Source organism: Myotis brandtii, unplaced genomic scaffold, assembly GCF_000412655.1.
Source record: "Myotis brandtii unplaced genomic scaffold, ASM41265v1 scaffold8, whole genome shotgun sequence".
In the NCBI taxonomy this organism is placed as follows: Eukaryota; Metazoa; Chordata; class Mammalia; order Chiroptera; family Vespertilionidae; genus Myotis; species Myotis brandtii.
Genome location: NW_005371219.1, coordinates 12,893,719 through 12,913,718, shown reverse-complemented (window position 1 = coordinate 12,913,718; position 20,000 = coordinate 12,893,719). Strand labels below are relative to the sequence as shown.

Below are 20,000 nucleotides of genomic sequence, written 5' to 3'. Positions count from 1 at the left end.
CGGATATGAAACACTGTTCATATGGTTTATAAACGAGAGAAAATTTTTCTACTATTTCTATCTTTATAAAGTTTTTTCACTCAGTATTCCATTGCTACTTTACAGTGTTTCAGGAAGAACTTGAGTCTCCTGTCACTATACTTACACACAAATGTCCTGAGAGACTGCCTACTAACTCCAGTTGGTCTCTGCACTCACAGTGGTTGTTGTTTGCTTAACTAAAGCAATATGTCAATTAATAATTAAAGCTTTTATTACACAGTGATTCCGTTCTGCCACTGTGACCAAAAGTACCTGACTGCTGATCAAATTCTCTGTATTCGTTTCACCTTTTCCCCCAAATCTCTGTTAGGTTCTGAGCTCATGCCCAAAGCGCTCTCCACCAGGATAGTGGGAGGCATTTGGTGGTTTTTCACACTTATCATCATTTCTTCGTATACTGCTAACTTAGCCGCCTTTCTGACAGTGGAGCGGATGGAATCCCCTATTGACTCTGCCGATGATTTAGCTAAACAAACCAAGATAGAGTACGGCGCAGTCGAGGATGGTGCAACTATGACCTTTTTCAAGGTAAGCCCTACTGGTTATCTAAAATTAATGTGTTAGAATGATAGAGTGCGAACAAAGAAATATTTCTCTAGTAATGAATGTAAGAGGATAGCAGCACTGTTATGCATGGGGAGCAATCAATAGCATATCCCTCAGGAATGGACAGGTATACAACAAATATATGGCCATCATAGCAAAACATTTCAATACTGCAATGGCAAGGAGTTTTTGCTTTATAAGTATTCTAATTTTGTTTGGAGGGAAATCTCCCCAAAGGTAAGTCCCCCTACCACCTCCAACTAAGTTTTATCTTCAAATGTAAAATAAATAATGTAATATATGTATTGAAAATTGATACAAGTCTTGGTTATTCCAAAAGAATAGAATGATTGATTACATGTGAGACTATTTCCATACATACATTTCTTTGTTAAGATGAGACAAAGTTTACTTGTTCAGAAGCCTAAAGGAAAATAAGGGCTGAAAGAGAAAATCAGAAACAGTTCTTGATATTTGTATATTCATCCATCTAATATTCCGGGTGGCACAGAGTCTGAAAATGGGCCACCCCACTGGACTTGCAATGGTTTCCAGAGGGACAATCCTGCAGAACATTTAAATGGAAGGTGTGGTTGTACAAAATTCCAGGCACATAGAGTGCCTTGTTTTCCACTTTATTATTTTTTTCTACTTTCAACAACTGATCTCACTGGGCCAGAATAGACCAAATTTAACTTTGTGTTTCCTTCGCTGTTCACACAAATGCAATTGCAGTCCAAATAAATAAGCAGTAGAAGTAGATTTTTTTAAAATAGTTCACTCAAACTATTAAATAAATTATTTCCTCATTCATCAAGTGCCTATTGAGTGCCAGGAATTGCACTATATGTTGGCTATTCTACAGCAAATAGTATCTAGTTCTCACTCTGAAGGCAATTATGGTTTAGTTGGACATATGGAAGACTATTCCCACAATCATGGATCTGGGTTTTATGTGACTTAAAACAGCAGTTTAGCTAAATAATTATGTAATTTTCTTTGTAAAAATTCTTACAAAACTAAATCAGCTTTTAGTTTAGAGTTCTAAAAGACACTAAATATCCAAAGAATAAGACAAATTTTATTGTTTAGTCAAATATGTATAATGCTTACAATTTAATTATTTTCAAAGTGAATCTCTCATCTGGCTAGTGAAAGGTTAACTGTGGTGCCCGGGCAGGCTAAATAGCAACTACTGACGGTGATTAAAGAAAATTGTATTTATTTAAAGAAAAGGGGATGGGAGAATGGGGATACCCAAAGGGAAGGGGCTACACAGAGAAAAAGGGGCCCTGGAGCAAGGTTTGGGGGTTAGCCCAGGTCTAGCTACTGTGCCCATTGCCTCCCCTGGTTGCAATCTCATGGGGTCCCTTAGAGGTGAGAGGATACATGCCTGTGGGGGAAGGGAGGGGAACGGGAATGGCTCCCGTGTGCTCCTTGGAGGGAGAGCTTGAACTGGGTCCCTTGTCCTGAGCATATATCCCTCTCTCTCTTGAAGGTAGAAATCTTAGGGGAGGTATCAGGGGAGGATCACAATAGAATATTCATCAGCTTTCCAGGTGTGCTCTTTCAGGGTCATGGTCTCCACTGATTGGTGGCAGCCAGGGCACCACCTGTCTCATTTTGCTGCTTTCTGGGCCTGGGGCTGAAATACAACTGAGGCCCAGATGTTATCTTTAGGGAGGAAAAGGGCAGGGGGTCTAAACCTCCTGACCAGGGATATGAAAGATCAGGGGTCCAAACCTCATGATAGGGGAGGATAGGTTACCCTTGAAGGCAAGGTTCTTGTTTTCCCAGTTTTGCCCCTTGTCAGGTATCTGGGGCTTTCTCCCCTGGTGAGTTTCTGTACCTGGCCCATGGTCCTTGCTCTGGGGGGTCTAACAGCTAGATTAAAGAAAGCTTGGATGTGTATTTTATATTTAATTGGATGTGTATTTTATATTTATATTTAATATAACTAAATATGAGTAAATATCATGATCAGTATGGTGCAATAATTCAATTTTCCCTAATTTAACATTTTGAATTAATAGAGATTACTTATAATTTTTTTGAAAAAGAAATCAACTGTTGAAAATGTTAAATAAACATTGTGAGTAAATAACTTTGCAGGGAGTGAATATGTATGTGATGTATTTAAATTATTACAATATTCAAGGGACTATTGCAGTTGTTTGTAAAATAGCGTATGTGATCTAATACCAAAAGTGATTGATTCTGTGTCACAAGTGCTTCAGGGTTTTAACTTTATTTGTGTTTTGCAGAAGACTCAAATATCTTGTGTTAAAGTTATTATATACTACAAACGAGGTTTATGTCTAGAAAATCAATTTGAAAACAAATTCTCCTTCTTTCTCACTATAAAATTTTCTCCTTTTTATCTTTTCAGTCTTTCCAGTATTCTGTTTTTACCTTTTATTTTTTTAAGCTCAATTGTTCTCTGCAGTGTCATTTTTTGCCTACCTTCACTTTTCCTTGTTATTGACTTTACTTGTTACTCTTTCATCTCTTGTTTTTCTTTCTCACACACTAGGGTGCTCCTAGTGCCCAGGGACAATTGACATGAAACAATTTGATGTTTCCTACAGCATAGGCTTTCTTGTTGTAGAATGAAAGCTTTCTGGAATGTACCCTAGTCATAATAAAAACCACATAGTGATAAATCACTAACTTGACAATTACCTTATGTTGATAACTCTATCACATGCTGATTCTTATTGTTGAAATTAGAATTTAAAAGGATACATTAAACGATGACTTTTCTTTAGTTATTTTAGTGTAGACCTAAATGGTACTAATTTCAACCTCATATTGTGGCTTGTTAAACTATATGCTTATACTAGTCAATGGGTATAAAATTTTTAAAAATTCTCTGGAAATCTGGAATTGAAGCAATTGCATACTCATTTTGAAACTCTTTCCCTAGCCAGTTTGGCTCAGTCGACAGAGCATCAGCCTGGGGACAGAAAGGTCCTGGGTTCAATTCCTGTTAAGGGCACACATACCTTAGTTACAGGCTCTTCCCAGGCTCAACCCTGGTAGGGGCGCATACAGGAGGCAACCAATTGATGTATTTTTCTCACATCGATATTTCTCTCTATCTTTCCACTCTTCCACTCTCCCTAAAAATCAATGGAAAAATATCCTTGGCTGAGGATTTAAAAAAAAAGAAAGAAACTCCTCAATAAACCAGGGAGGATAGTGTGTAGTCTGTTTATATTTAATATCATTCTTTTATTTCTTGATTAATAGGAATGTGTACAAATACTCTAGGAAACACCCTAAGGCATTCATTTCTAAAGGAATTTCCATTGTGTTTTTACTAACTTAACAAGACCTTGCTGCTAGCTAATTGTTCTGGAATGCTCAGTTTTGTAATACTATTTCAAAGAATAGTATAGTTTTGTTACTATAAGCAAGAAAGGCTGCCTCATGATACTTGTTCTTAGAGGGGATAAGTCCTCAGTACTTCACAGTCAGTTATATTGCCATTCTTCAATGTTAAGTAATTCATTTTCCAAAGAACATGTTTGACTATATTCATTGAGTTTACGAGTATATTGTCTCCAAGAAGGGCTCTTTCTTCTTCATGTCTACACCACACATATTTTTCCAAGGAGTACATGTAAAGCCAAAACTGGTAAAATAGCTCAAAATTGAGCAGATGATAATTTTTCGGTGTTATTTCATTGAAACAATGGAAAACTGTATGGCATCACTAATATGTTCTTAATTATATTTAGACTAGAGGCCCGTTGCAGGAATATTCCTGCAAGAATAGGGCTTCCTGAGACCAGAGCGAAGCAGAGAAGGGAGTGAAGCCCACTGAGGCGGGCTTCGCTCCCTTCTCTGCTGCCTCACTCCCTCCCTTTGCCTCCTCGCCCTCAGCTCCCTCCCTTTTCTGCCACCTGGGCCTCTCCCTTCTCCACCGCTTTGCTCCCTCGCAGGGTCAGGGATCTGGGTCCCGGGTCCCGCGGGCAGCATTGCACGCTGCCAGCCCTGCCTCGCTGGTCAGGGATCTGGGGCCCAGGTCCCGCAGGCAGCATCCTGCACTGCCAGCCCCGCCTGCAGTATGCAAATTAGCCGCCATCTTTGTTGGTGGTTAATTTGCATATCACTCTGATTAGCCCATGGTGGGCGTAGTGAAGGAACCGGTCAATTTGCATCTTTGTCTATAATTAGATAGGATAGTCAATTAGCTGGGAGCCTAAGAACCTTATAAAAAACACACTTGAAACCTATATAATCTTACTAACCAATGTCACCCCAATAAATTTAATAAAATAAATAAATAAATGTAAAAAATTACAATAAAGAGCATAAAAAGATAAGACTTACACTTGAGAGAAGATGTTTGCAAGACATGATCTTTAAAGAACAAGTGTCTATAATATATAAGGACTCCTATTAATCAAAAATGACAAAATATTTTTAATATGCATTTTATGGAGTGAGGGAATATATATAAACTATGAACTTATGAAAATATCTTTAACCTCATTAATAAGAAGGAAATTAAAAACTAAAATCAGAATAAGATTGTGGTTATTTAGCAAACAGAACAGCACAAGTGGAATGGTCTTTCTATACAAAGTGCTAGCAAGGGTGAGAAATAGTTGGAACTTTGATTTACTGCTGATATGAGTGTAACTCAGTGCCACCACTTTGGAAAAACAGTCTGGCACTATCTAATAAATTTGAAAATGTCTTAACCTTTAAAAAAAAGAATGAATAAATAAAAAAATTAAAGAAAAACTAATAAGGAGGAATCAAAACCCTCCAGGAATTTGGGAACTTGGTACTGTAGAATTGAAATCTCACCCCAGGGCAGAACACTACTATACAAAATGTTGTCAAGCAAACAAGCACGTTCTTTTTTCCCTAAAGTATAAATTCAGAAGAATGAATACATATAGATTACAGGCTCAAAAATAACTCAACTAGAACCCATAAACATTTTGGTCTCTTTTGAGAATCCCTTTATTTCCAAAGTGAGTCAGACATTTTACAAGCTGATGCCTAATCCCCTTTTTATTATGCAACCCATGACTCATGTTTTCCAAGTTCTATAGCCTCTCTCCTGAGCTTGGCCTAACTAAAATGTCTAGCTTTTCCCACGTACAAATATAGTCTTCCAAAAAAGATGGTATCAAAGGAAATACATGTTTTTTGTAGTTATTAAAAAATTCTGCCACATATTAAAATGACAATTAAATGGTGTCAAATAGCTAATGTAAATCACTTAATACTTCTGAAAACATAGAGTCGGTAATTTGGAATACTTATTGGGAATAATTAAAAAAACAAAACAAAACTGTGAAATCAGAGAAACCTGAACTTAATTCCAAGCTCCGCCACCTATTGGCTGTATTTAGATAGGACACTCCGATTTGTAAACCTCTGACTCTTCATTTCTAAATTGGAATGACTAACAGGACCAGTCTCACAATATATTTTTAATATTAAATAAAAAGCCCTGCATGATAGGCTACGTCAGTGGTCGGCAAACCGTGGCTCGCAAGCCACATGCGGCTCTTTGGCCCCTTGAGTGTGGCTCTTCCACAAATTACCACGTGCGGGCGCGCACGTACAGTGCGATTGAAACTTCGTGGCCCATGCGCAGAAGTCGGTTTTTTGAAGAAGTGGCATTAGAAGAAGTGGGGGTGTCAGTCGATCGGGCGACGGGAGACATGGCGCAGGTGAGCCATGGGATATGCAGCGTGGGGGAGCCGCGCGTTTCATGCAGGAGTTGAGTGAGCCAGTCAGCAGTCTCATGTGCAGTGGTTTAGTGCTAGTCGCATCTGCAAATCGCGCGCGGGTGACAAAAGATAGACGAAACAAGTATACAAGATGAGTGTGGATGGGAGAGTTGGAAGGGGTCGACCTCAGCGAACGTACCTCAATCAGATTGAGGACGTTTTTAGCAAAGGCCAGTTTAGGAGTACCCTAATTAAGTTAATAACAATGTACCTCACTGGGCTATGCACTTAGTAAAAGCATATTTTATAGATGTTACTACATGTCTAATTGAAAATTTTAGAATTAGAATGATTTTAAACATTGTCAAGTAAATTATATTTCTATGACCAATAATTGGGTAAATGATTTTAAAATAGATTAAATGAGATCACATCATGTTTATAAAATTTAAATTGATTCATTTTTTCTGATTATTGTTATCATGAAAATGAAATAATTTCATAAGTGAAATAAAAAAAAGTCTGTGGAGCAATTTTTAGAACCTCTTTTCTAGACCATGTATTTTCAAATAATATATAGTAATCTCTTATCCCTGAGGGATATGTTACAAGATGCCCCAGTAGATGACCAAAACTGCAGATAGTATCAAACTCTATATATTTGTTTTTCTTATGCATACATACCTATGACATTTTAATGTATAAATTCAGCAAAGTAAGAGCTTAACAACAATAACTCTAATAATAATAGAGAAATTTTGTAACAATAAATTGTAATAAAAGTTATGTGAATGTGGTCTCACTTTCTCAAAATATTTTATTATGGTGTATTCACCCTTCTTCTGTGATACTATGAGATGATACAGGGCTTATGTGCTGAGACAAATAAGGTACTCAGAATGACACACAACTTAATACTTACCAAACTATATTTGCTTGATTCCTCTGTATCAGCACTACACTGGACAGCATGGGACAGGACTGAATCTATATTATTCACACTTGCATCTCCAGGCCCTAGCACAGACTCTACATATGTTATTAGTGACTGACTGCCACAATATTGTTGCTTAAAAAAAAACACAAAATCACAACCTGTTAGTGACATGTAATATAAACCCTTATTTAGCTTACAGGTCAGCTGTCCTACTCCTGGAAACTTGTTGCCCAGAGACTTTCCACATTGGGAACAGACTTTGTTTCTTTTGCACCAGGGTCAGTGCTTTTGCCAATACCATTTCTGCTAAACCTGTATGGCCTTTAAATATTTATTGAGTCCATTTATAATCAATCTACAACCCACACCCACAATCCTTTTTTAGGAGGTGTCTCTCTGTAGATTTAATCATTGCTATTTGGGGCAAGCAGGTCTTTATCCAGAGGAGAAAATCTACAAGGGTTTGCCCTAATTTTTTCAGAGGTCATAACAAAGCACTTCAAGGCAACATGATTAATGTGATATTTAGTGAGGCTTGACATCATATGGGAACAATTTTGAGAACTTTTACTTACTTAGAACACTGGAGATTAGAAACATTTTCATTACCCAACCATGCAATTTCTAACTCTGTATCACCTCTAAATTATGTTTGCGAACAGCCTGGATCTTTTAAATTTATTTCTTCCTCTCCCCCTTCATTCTTGCCCTCCTCCTGTGCCTCCTTCATTGTTGTTCTTATTATTGTTAATATTATATCTCTTTCTTTTACTACTTTTATTATGTAGCTAATATTTCCTATGTAATAACCAGCAAATACCTTAAATATTTGTCATTTTGTCTGGATAATTTTTTTGCCAAGTCTAAAAGATTATTAGTGCATTTTTTATCTTCCAAGTTACGATAAGGCACATTTTAAAAATATTATTGTCCATATATTCACAGATTCTGGCTTATCCAGTCTCTTCTAATGATTTCATTGCCATCTGGTATGTGAGCCTAAATCAGTGCTCAAATGTACATTTCTTTATGGCAGCAACTCACTTTTTTGCCAAATTCTGTACAGTTATTCATTGGAACAATGAATATTGCATTAATTGAAGTAATACCTGTGACAGAGAGTTTTGGATGGAATGCTTGATTACTTACAAAATTTTGCTATTCTCTAGAGAGCCATAAATGTTTCTTCAAAATATGTAACGTTCTAAGGCATTTTCATTTTAATCTTGGATTAAGAGTCAGATTATTTGGAAGTGCAGATTATGGTGTTAGGAATTCAATCAAGTGGATTGATCCATCTAGGGGAAAGTTTTATCTTTTGGTACCTAGCAGCAAAGAGGGCTTGTTTTGTGTTCTTTTTCTTTGTGCGTAGTCTCCCTCTTTAGGTGAACTCAAAGTATATACTAAATGCCAGCTCATTTATTTGCACAGTAACCCCTAAGGAAGGTAGAAAGCAATTATCATTACGCTCATTTAACAGATGAAGAAACTGGGCCATGGAGAGGTTAAGTGTCTTATTAATTATGAAAGCAATAACCCAGGGACTCACAGTATCAACAATAAAAGTAATAGCCAAAGACATCATGGCATAACCATCACTATTCAGAATAACTAAGTGCATTAGTCATTTGGCTCACCCACATGACCTCAAATGTTTGATCATATTAAACTTCTAAACCATTTGCCTTGAGCCATTAGGGCAGATACAGCTATAACATGTTCTTTACAGTCTGCTACTTATTCTGAGCTTCTAGGTTCAATGGTCTCCTGAAATTAAATTATGCCGGGTGATGTTATAGGTTTCTAAGCCTGGATTGCGTGTATGGCATGCCTGAAATAATTCTTTGAAAGATTGCGTGATTTATTTTTGCTTTTCAAATGCCAAAAGAACATGCCATTTTTGAGTTGACAAATACAATGTAAAAACTTGGCAGTTTACCACATGCAATTAAAAAGGATTTACATTTCCCACATTTTTCTCAATTTCTGCAAAACATTACTCTTGTTTGTTCTTATGTAGAATAGTGTTGGTAATGCAAACATAATATATTTATTATGAAGAGATTTTCACATTAGAAACGTAAATTCTGAAAATGGCATCTATTAGTGTACTTTTCACACTGGAAACTGTTTTCTGAAACAAGTATTTATTTTTCTCTTGCTGTATTGGTGGTAAGACATTTTGAAAGTTCCTTTGTGCATATGCAGAAAATTGACTTATAATAGTTTTCAAAGATGAGAAAGATCATCTAAAATTACTTTTGAATTTATTTTATTTTATTTTTAATGAGAGATAAATGACATATAACATTGTGTAAATTTAAGGTGTAACGTAAATTCTGAAAATGGCATCTATTAGTGTACTTTTACACTGGAAACTGGTTTCTGAAACAAGTATTTATTTTTCTCTTGCTGCATTGGTGGTAAGACATTTTGAAAGTTCCTTTTTGCATATGCAGAAAATTGACTTATAATAGTTTTTGAAGATGAGAAAGATCATCTAAAATTACTTTTGAATTTATTTCATTTTGTTTATTTTTATTGAGAGATAAATGACATATAGCATTGTGTAAATTTAAGGTGTGCATGTGTGACTCAATGCATCCACTCCCCTTTCTTTCATATTAGGGTGGGTATTTTCTCTTCTGAAACACAGACCCCACAAAATATCAGACAGAGGCATTAAATAATCTGCTGACCATATTCTAACTTCTTTTGGATTATTTCCCTGAATTGTCTTTAAATACCTTTCAATAGATATTTGCTGAAAGTAAATAATCTAATTACATTTTCACTCTGATACCATTCCTCAATAAGTATGCATGAGAATTGCCAGGTAGCAGGATGAAGAGTTAGAGCTTTTTTCTCTCTCACAGAAATATGATGGGGTCTATCCTAACTTTTTGTTTCTGTCTCTGAGTAAACATTGAGAAAAATATATGTTCTATGGGACCGAGGGAGTGAACATATTCAGCTCTCCTTTATAAATCTGTATTGCAGGTTCATTTACCATGGGTGTTGGGGGAGGGAGGAAAATTAGGTAAGAGACCTATAAGGGGGCATATTAGAGTTGAAGAGTTGTACATGTGACTTTAGTGTTTACATAATGGGAAACAAATTAAGAATAGATGAAGTGCCTTACTCTATAGGTAGATATTGTTAGGTTCTGAGCTACAGTTTGAGATTTGTAGTTTTCTTGTCTGAGCTTATTGTACTATCCAAAAATATTTAGTGAACTATTGTCATTCCTTTCCTTGTTGTGGAAAAAATAATGTACTTATATAAACTGATGGTAACAAATTATTGCACAATTCTAATTGATTCTTCCTCTGTGCCACTTTGTGATTGTTCAATATTCATCTCCCTATAGATCTAAACTGAAACAAAATGCTCCTCACATATGACATTCTGCTCTAACTTGGATAATGGAAAACAGAATATAATTAGGCTTCCAAGCCAAAATCTATTCTTGATAATTTGCTTGCAAGTTACTAATTAGGTAATAATGCATCCACTATGAATATTTAAAATACATAGAAATTTTATTTTGAATTTCTGTTTGTTTCATGAATTCAAGTTTTTGGATAATTTAGTTTATTGTTTTAAATTTTCTGCATACTTAATGGAGTCAAATAAAATTTAAAAACTTTATGTGGTTGAACAGCAATGTGTCTGAGCAGTCGGTTTAGATTAATGATGAATATATTACTAAAATTTTCATTTGTTCATGTTGATGTTTTCTCCATTTTCCATCAGACACCTTTTCTAGTCATCTAAAAAAATATATCTCAGCAAAGCTTTTTGTAGCCATATTATTTCTCTAATTCTCGCAAATTATTTTTTCTTTAATAATAGTATTAAACTATTGGTTGTAGGTAAAGGATTACTGTTAACCTTAAGTTAAATGGAAATATTTCTTTTTATAAAATAAGGTTGGTGTCTTATTAGTGTCTAATGCGGTTTTGATATTAATTCATTATGTTTGAAATAAATATTTAAGCCAAGTTTTTATTATGCATTTAATTTATTGACATAGTAAGGAGATTATTTTTAACCAAGAAGACTGTCTCCCTTCCCCACCCTCATCTAACACACCATTTATTGTATGTGAGGCCTGATTCTATGTTTATTACAGGGATTTGCATAAGGCCTACAGAAACCCAACACCATTTTACTATGTTCCCATTCCAAGAAATAAAATGGTGCCTTTGAGTAAAGCTGCTTCATCAGACACTAGTTTTGCATGCCAAGTTACAGCTATCAATGGTGAAACAGCAGATGTGAAGGCTAGTTGGCATCAGAGCATATGAGTCAAAGACTTTCCTATGGGAAAGAAAGTGCTTCATTACACTTTATCTATACTAAGAACATTGGTTCTATCAAGCTGTCTGAAAATTACAATATGATGGGTTTTATTACCCTAGCTCTGCCAGAGTGAATTCAATAGTTAAAAAGTAAGCGATAATGCCATTTGGGGAATTATAAGAAGTGATTAGAGTCTCAATGTATTTAAACTTGGAAGGAGCAGCAACTTTTATCCTAACTTCTCTAAAATGTTTCAGGGACAAAAGTTTAATCTTCTCTAATTGTTGGGTTTTCCACATGTACCAGTGAAGCTTTGGGGACTTTAATTGAAGAATAAATTATGTGTTTGACTGAAATGTAAAATCTGAGAAAGAGTTTTAATTGCCTTGGAAAGCCAGTGTGTGAGGTTGCTTTTATTCCAGAATACACTGTGGTTCTCTTCCTCATTTGCCCTCCCTCCTCCATCCCGTGCAGGGACCATTCTTACTGTTTGTCACCTCAGGATGGCAGCTTAAACACTATGTTGCACCTCAAATTAGGCTTCCAAGCCAAAATCTATTCTTGATAATTTGCTTGCAAGTTACTAATTAGGTAATAATGCATCCACTATGAATATTTAAAATACATAGAAATTTTATTTTGAATTTCTGTTTGTTTCATGAATTCAAGTTTTTGGATAATTTAGTTTATTGTTTTAAATTTTCTGCATACTTAATGGAGTCAAATAAAATTTAAAAGCTTTATGTGGTTGAACAGCAATGTGTCTGAGCAGTCGGTTTAGATTAATGATGAATATATTACTAAAATTTTCATTTGTTCATGTTGATGTTTTCTCCATTTTCCATCAGACACCTTTTCTAGTCATCTAAAAAAATATATCTCAGCAAAGCTTTTTGTAGCCATATTATTTCTCTAATTCTCGCAAATTATTTTTTCTTTAATAATAGTATTAAACTATTGGTTGTAGGTAAAGGATTACTGTTAACCTTAAGTTAAATGGAAATATTTCTTTTTATAAAATAAGGTTGGTGTCTTATTAGTGTCTAATGCGGTTTTGATATTAATTCATTATGTTTGAAATAAATATTTAAGCCAAGTTTTTATTATGCATTTAATTTATTGACATAGTAAGGAGATTATTTTTAACCAAGAAGACTGTCTCCCTTCCCCACCCTCATCTAACACACCATTTATTGTATGTGAGGCCTGATTCTATGTTTATTACAGGGATTTGCATAAGGCCTACAGAAACCCAACACCATTTTACTATGTTCCCATTCCAAGAAATAAAATGGTGCCTTTGAGTAAAGCTGCTTCATCAGACACTAGTTTTGCATGCCAAGTTACAGCTATCAATGGTGAAACAGCAGATGTGAAGGCTAGTTGGCATCAGAGCATATGAGTCAAAGACTTTCCTATGGGAAAGAAAGTGCTTCATTACACTTTATCTATACTAAGAACATTGGTTCTATCAAGCTGTCTGAAAATTACAATATGATGGGTTTTATTACCCTAGCTCTGCCAGAGTGAATTCAATAGTTAAAAAGTAAGCGATAATGCCATTTGGGGAATTATAAGAAGTGATTAGAGTCTCAATGTATTTAAACTTGGAAGGAGCAGCAACTTTTATCTTAACTTCTCTAAAATGTCTCAGGGACAAAAGTTTAATCTTCTCTAATTGTTGGGTTTTCCACATGTACCAGTGAAGCTTTGGGGACTTTAATTGAAGAATAAATTATGTGTTTGACTGAAATGTAAAATCGAGAAACAGTTTTAATTGCCTTGGAAAACCAGTGTGTGAGGTTGCTTTTATTCTAGAATACACTGTGGTTCTCTCCCTCATTTGCCCTCCCTCCTCCATCCCGTGCAGGGACCATTCTTACTGTTTGTCACCTCAGGATGGCAGCTTAAACACTATGTAGCACCTCATCAATCTTAAGAGAGAAGTCCCCACAGGGAGAAAGAAAATTCGAAAGTCAGTTAATATAGTGATGTTGAGCTGGCATGTCAGGTGCTGGATAATGGATCATAGTTGTCACTGCAAAAGTGTATAGCCACTGGTTAGGCAACAATTTGAAGGAAATCAAGAAGGGCATGTTTTTTGATACAAAGAAGTAGGAAGAGATAAATATTATTTAAAAAATGTCCTTTAAAAAAGTATAATGTAAAAGAGTATAATTTCTTAGACAAAAAATAATTGCAACGAAAATTGTATGTCTTCTATCTAAATAGCTGACTAAAAGCATCTTTTGGTATTTCTAAAACAAACAAAAAACCCAGACTCTCTGCTTTGTACAATAAGTTATACTTATTGGCATTGTGGCTAAGAAAGATCTATTATTCATGCTTACTGTTCCCTTTAGAGGTGGGTCCAGCTTTAGAATATCAAAAGAGATACTATTTTTATTCCTATGATTGTCCATTGATTACAGATGTATATTGTACACTGAAACTTTTGCTTAATTTAGAATATCTTTGGCAGTTAATGGTCTATGCCCTATGATGTCTTTTTTTAGGAAGCTAATCTTTTGTTGCCAATGCAATTTATACTAATTAGCTTCTTTGGTCAGCTAAATTTTCTTTTGTTAATTTGTTTCCCTTTCCTTTTCCAAAATCCAAATAGTAGTAATATCACTTTGTTCTTTGATCTTAAGAACTGATTGAAGACATCACATGGTAGTTGATTCTTTCCTTATATCAGAAAGGAAAATAAGGTTTACTGTTATTTACTTCTACTGCCATCTTTGATGCTTTAGACCTTTATTTAAGACAACACAGAACTGTTATTTCCCTTTAGAAGCAAACAAAATGTAAGGTCATGAACTGTTCTGCTCTCAATGATCTTAGCATTTCATCATGCATATTTACAAGTAGCAAACATAAATCATCTTTACTTTTTTATATCCTTTCCACCAACTCTGCACTGATTGCAAAAAGAACAACATAAACTTTAGAGCTTATTAGTAGGTGTTGATAATTACAAAGTGAATATAATAGATTACTTAAAATGTTGCTTGAAACATATGATTAGATTGGACATTCCTGCTAAATGTCTTAGTTTTAAAGGGATCAGATGCTGAAATAACTCTAATTTCTCTTTTTGCTGTAATATTTATGACTGTGGCAGTGCCTACAGTTGTTTAAATGTTGAATGCATGCTGATGAGCACTTTCATTGGCCTCCCATATTCAGAATATTTCTTTAATAATTTCATGAAGAACTTTCCAGATGAGTGAATGTGTCTGCACATGTATGCATATATGCATAAGTAGTGTGTTCTATCGTATTGAGACATGCTACCTTAAATGGAGTTAAATTATAAATAATTACATACTTTATTTTTCTTATACCCAGTTTCCATATTAAATCTGTTTTAGTGTAAGAATTGTTCAGGGTTGGCAATAAAATTGTAATTTTATATTTTCTGATAACAAATTAATACTGGTTTTGATTGTTATTAACCTATTGTATACACCATAGCTCTATTGGAGTTCAGTGGAAAGATTTTATCATCTCTAAAAATAGGTGTTTTATTTATTAAATAGTATAATTACAGCTATTTAGAAGCTACATTATAAATTAGTTTGCTTTGTAGGTCCCTTGACTGTTTTCAGAACACTATGAGTTTCTGCTTCATTTTAATTTATTACAAAAACAAATAAAGACCAAAGAATTGGAAAGCAGCATTAATAATGAAAATAAAGGATTGTTGAATCAAAGCAATGCACTTTAACATAATGATTAAATGCATAAACTAGGTATTGGCATGATATCTTACATCTGACACTCACTAGGGATTTATTTAATCTCTCCAGGCAAATGTGGGTATAGGTATATATCTTCTAGATTGATTACATAAAACACTAAATATGTGATAAACTCCCAGTATGTACCTATAGTTAACTTTGCTATAAGGAGCTTAATAGTAGAATTATTAAACTCTATAGCCGATTAAACCATTTCCCCAATATGGATGCTTGTATTTCTGGAAATACATTCAGTTTACCTGTGGTTAATGCCAGAATCTGAGACTCAGTTTTATTTTTTTCTGTCTTTAATTATTTGATCCTTATTGTATATTATTTAAAATATTCTGGATTATTCTCTTGTACTGCTTAAAAGTTAAAATGCATTATAAATCCAGTTCCAGCCACACATTATGGGTAGTCTTTTCATTAATGGTCTTTTATGCATGGTTGTTTAATTAATGCTCTTTTTATTATGTGTGAGATTTGTTTTGACAACCCATTCATGCTCAGAATTAATACTTAAATAGGGGGAAAAACCTCCCATTTTTCATCGTTCTTTCTTCCCATGAATATTAACCATTGTAATCTAAACAAGTTTCTTTTTCTCTTATGAAAATAATGCATATGACTCAGGAGACCTACAGAATGTTCGGAAAATAAAGGAAAAATGTCCCAAGGCCAATCTACAAAGATAATTCTTAATATCTTCTAACCACCTCTAACATTTTCTCTTTAGAATATTTAGAATTTAAAGCTTTTTTTCAGTTTTAAAAACTTTAGACAATACAGGTGCACAAATTCTTCTGTTTCCCCTTGAACACAGGTGATAATGCTCTTTTCAGGAATATCCTTTAAAGATTCATTAGTAAAATATGATTATAAGAATGTTTTTATAACTCTTTCAGAAAAATATTATTTCTTGAGATAGAGTCTAAAACAAATAACCTTTTGCTAATTTCCAAACTCATTCTAACCTAGTCATTGCAAAATTTCAAATTATGTTTACATGTAAACACACGTACAACAGAAAAATCACTTATATCTTAGATACTTGAATGAATAGGTTCTTCATTTTTAATAGCCATTGTATTATAATATCAGAAATTTAATGCTTTAAAATATTACATTTAAGAAACATTTTAAATTGAACTTTAAAGAAAAAGTATAGAGGTGATATTAAAGTTATCTGTTTTGGATTCCTAATATAATCTTACTTTCAAGTGAAAGAGAAAAAAATAATGTAATGCAAATATATAGGAGTAGTCATTAACCTTTTTTAGTTAATCTCTATTAATGTAACTTAGAAGAATGCTCGTGGAAATATATATATATAATCTGTTTAAACTGACATAAAATAAAATTAATTTTAGCTTATTTGATTAATAAACCAGTATAATAATGTTTATAAATTTAGATTAAATACATTTATAAGAAATCAAAACTGTCTTATAAAATTTTAATTAATATGCCCTTGTATGTTACATAACATTTACAGTTTATGTGAAGTCATACCTATTATTTAATCACAATTATTAAGCCATCTGGTTGCACTTTTATCCATTTTGTAGAAAATAGCCTTTGTGAAGCATATTTTGGAGGTTATTACATTCTTATTGTGCATTAGAAATTCTGTTTTTTATTGTTTTCTAAGTATGTGTAAATATTAAGCACTTATTTATTTTTATATGGTACTCAGAACAGTGATTTTTTAACTTTAAGACATACTTTAATTTTATGTATTAATACTCTCTGGAAGTAGAAGTCAAGACCTTTTTTTCAATTGCAGGCACAGTGATACATAATCACGTAGATAATTTATAGCTGAAGTTCAACTACCTCAGCCAAGGGTCAAAAGTAAACAGAAAAATAAAAACTTGGTGATCCAGATATAAATAAGAGTTTTGCTTTTCAGTGGGCATGAACCACTTTACTAATCAATTTGAACTAATAAACAAACAAAGAGACTGGACTGATAAACCAGATTATCAGTCCTCTTCCACTCAGTAGAGAATAGATTTCATCAACCATCTGATGGAGATCACCAAATCAGAAAACCAAATCCTTAATCACTGCTGTTACCAACTGGGGATAATTTACTAGTTAGGCAAGATCTAGAAACAAAAGCAAAACAAAACAAACAGTAGAGGAAGAGGAAGAAAAAAATTGAGAATTGGAGAGTCAGAAAAGTTAAAGTTCTATTGACAATTGGTATTCACTCTGTTGTGCAAGAAAAGATGTGCCTTAGCATAAATAGCCCCATAGGTCTACTTCTCCAGCCAACCAATATATTTGGTTCTGTCAGGTGAATTCACTTGGGTATCTTGGTGAAAGTACTATAAAAATGCTAAAGTATAATTTCTAAAAAAAAATTAAACATGTCTCATGAAAATATAAACTGAATGTTTGATGAAAATTTTATTTACTTATTATTCAAAGGAGAATTTGGAGAACAGACACATGCATAAGTATACACAATCAGGAATGCTGAAATGCATTTGCTAATAAATGCAAAACTGGTTAAAATCATTTAAAGCAATAAAATAAAATGTTTAGAGATGATTTGCCAGGTGGAAACCAGTTTTTCCGAACCGTGTGAAATAAATGTGCATTGTTACAGACAAAAAATAATTTGCATCACTATCATTTTTTTTACAGGATAACTTCTGCACCTACAAAACTGCTAATAGACCAGTCAATAGAAAGTCAGTCAAAGGAACATACCAGATAGAATCAGATAATCCCCAGAGTGTCTGCAACATAACTTCCAGCACCCCATAATATGGAACAATACCATTTTAAAATTTCTAGACCTCAACTTCAGTACATATGTTGCCTAACATGATCTGCCTGAAAAGAAGCCTATAGGTAGATGCATTATGTATGTTCTTTATTCTCACTTCCTTTTCATACTTGTACTTCTTGAATTTAATAAAATAAAACCACACTCTTTTCCACCCATATTTTTCTACCCCGAGGTAAAAAATAAAAAACCTCCACAGTCAAAATAATAAAAAGTCATTTAGAAACATTGATTTTTGAGGGGCCTCCTTATTGTAGATACTATAAACCTACCCCTCATCACCATAATAGATACATTTCTATTAGAAATTTTCTTTTTATATTTATGTTTATTTATATTTTTGTAGAGTTGCTTAGTTGTAAAATAATTTTAATGATAACCCAGTGCAGACTAATATTTTAAAGTGTAAAGACTTATGCACGACACAAGACAGTTTAAATATTTAATTTAAATATATAAATTTGTTTCAAAATATAATCAGCCCATTTAATAAAATACTTTTAAATATAAAATATATCTCAGGCTGAAATCTGATGACAGATGTGGGATAGCAATATGATTTCAAACAGAAAAGAAACTATATATAATTTCTAACTCTTAAAAATAGTTTGAGCATGTATTTTTAAAGTGTATGATTGTGCATGGCAAGTTGCCACGATTTTAACATTCCACAGCAGATATTTAAAAATGATCTAATATTTTAATGAAAATATGAATACTTATAGATAGTATGCTGTAATTTATGAAAAAGGGAAATTTTAACACCCTAATAAAATTTAAAATTATTGTAGCTTCCAAAATATTTACTTTGTTTCCTATATTTGAATTTATATATTATTTCTCAAAGGCATACAATACTTTTTATTTCATGTATATTTTCCTACAAATCGTTACCTGCTAGTTTTAAGATAAATATCTATAGGAATATTAATAATGGCCTCAATAATTTATTTTTACTCATAAACCCTTAAAATAGCTAAAGGATAAAGCAAGAAGTATTATTGAGATAATTATCAGTGTAAAAAATTATGGTAGAAAATATGGTCACTTCTGTAGCACAAAGAATCATTTCCAAAAAGATAATTTAAGTTTTGCTCACTAATAGAATTGGTTTAAGTGCATAATATGTAATCCAGCACAATAATCTTTACAAGTGAAATTTTAATAAATGTGTCTCAGATAAGCCCAAGTGAAATATAAATAAAGTAATGGTAAGCAGCAACAAAAAGTTTTTTTCCAGAAACTGCATGGCTTGGTAATGCATGTGATGATAGAGATCTGGAGCTATAATACCTCCATATTTATAATCATTTTAACTCTGAATTTTACTATCTTCAATTCAGTTTCTTGTCCTGCTGGTGGAGTGGCTTCTAAATGTTTGTGTGTGTAGCTCTATCTTTTCCTGTCTACAAAGTTCTCAGGCAACCTATGTGTCAAATTCGGTTTTTCAGCATTTCTTGGGAAAGTCTTTTTATTTTTTATTTGTTTAAATTAAATTTACTTGGGTGACATTGGTTAATAAAATTATATAGGGTTCAAGTGTACAATTCTATGATAACTCATCTGTGAAAGTCTTTTAGACCTAAGCCCTTTAACACCTGCCTATTTTGTATTGATAATATTTTTATAGTTCACTTTTTTTGTCTTTAAAATCTTATGTCTAGAACACATCCACACTAATAAAAGACAAAGATGCTAATTGACCTTACCTTTGCTATGCCCCCAAGCCACGCCCAATCAGCGACTATATGCAAATTAACCCAACCAAGATGGTGGCTGGCAGCCACAGAGCTGGAGCAAGCAGGAAGCTTGGTTGCCCAGGTAATAGAGGAAGCAAAGCTTCCCACCTGCCCTGAGCCAGCTGTGCCCTCCGCTCATGGCAACAAAGTTTCAATTATAGAAGACAAATAAAACCCAGATAC

General features: G+C 33.6%; 1 protein-coding gene across 6 annotated transcripts in view; it reads left to right on the top strand.

Annotated features, from left to right (window-relative positions):
• GRIK2 (glutamate receptor, ionotropic, kainate 2) overlaps positions 1 to 20,000 on the top strand; it is a 580,918-nt gene that overhangs the window by 473,298 nt on the left and 87,620 nt on the right. For all 6 annotated transcript variants that reach the window (XM_005883802.2, XM_014531347.1, XM_014531350.1 and 3 more), the window contains one exon: positions 353 to 570. In XM_005883802.2, the coding sequence (XP_005883864.1) occupies positions 353 to 570 (218 nt within the window). The remainder of the gene's footprint in view (positions 1 to 352; positions 571 to 20,000) is intronic.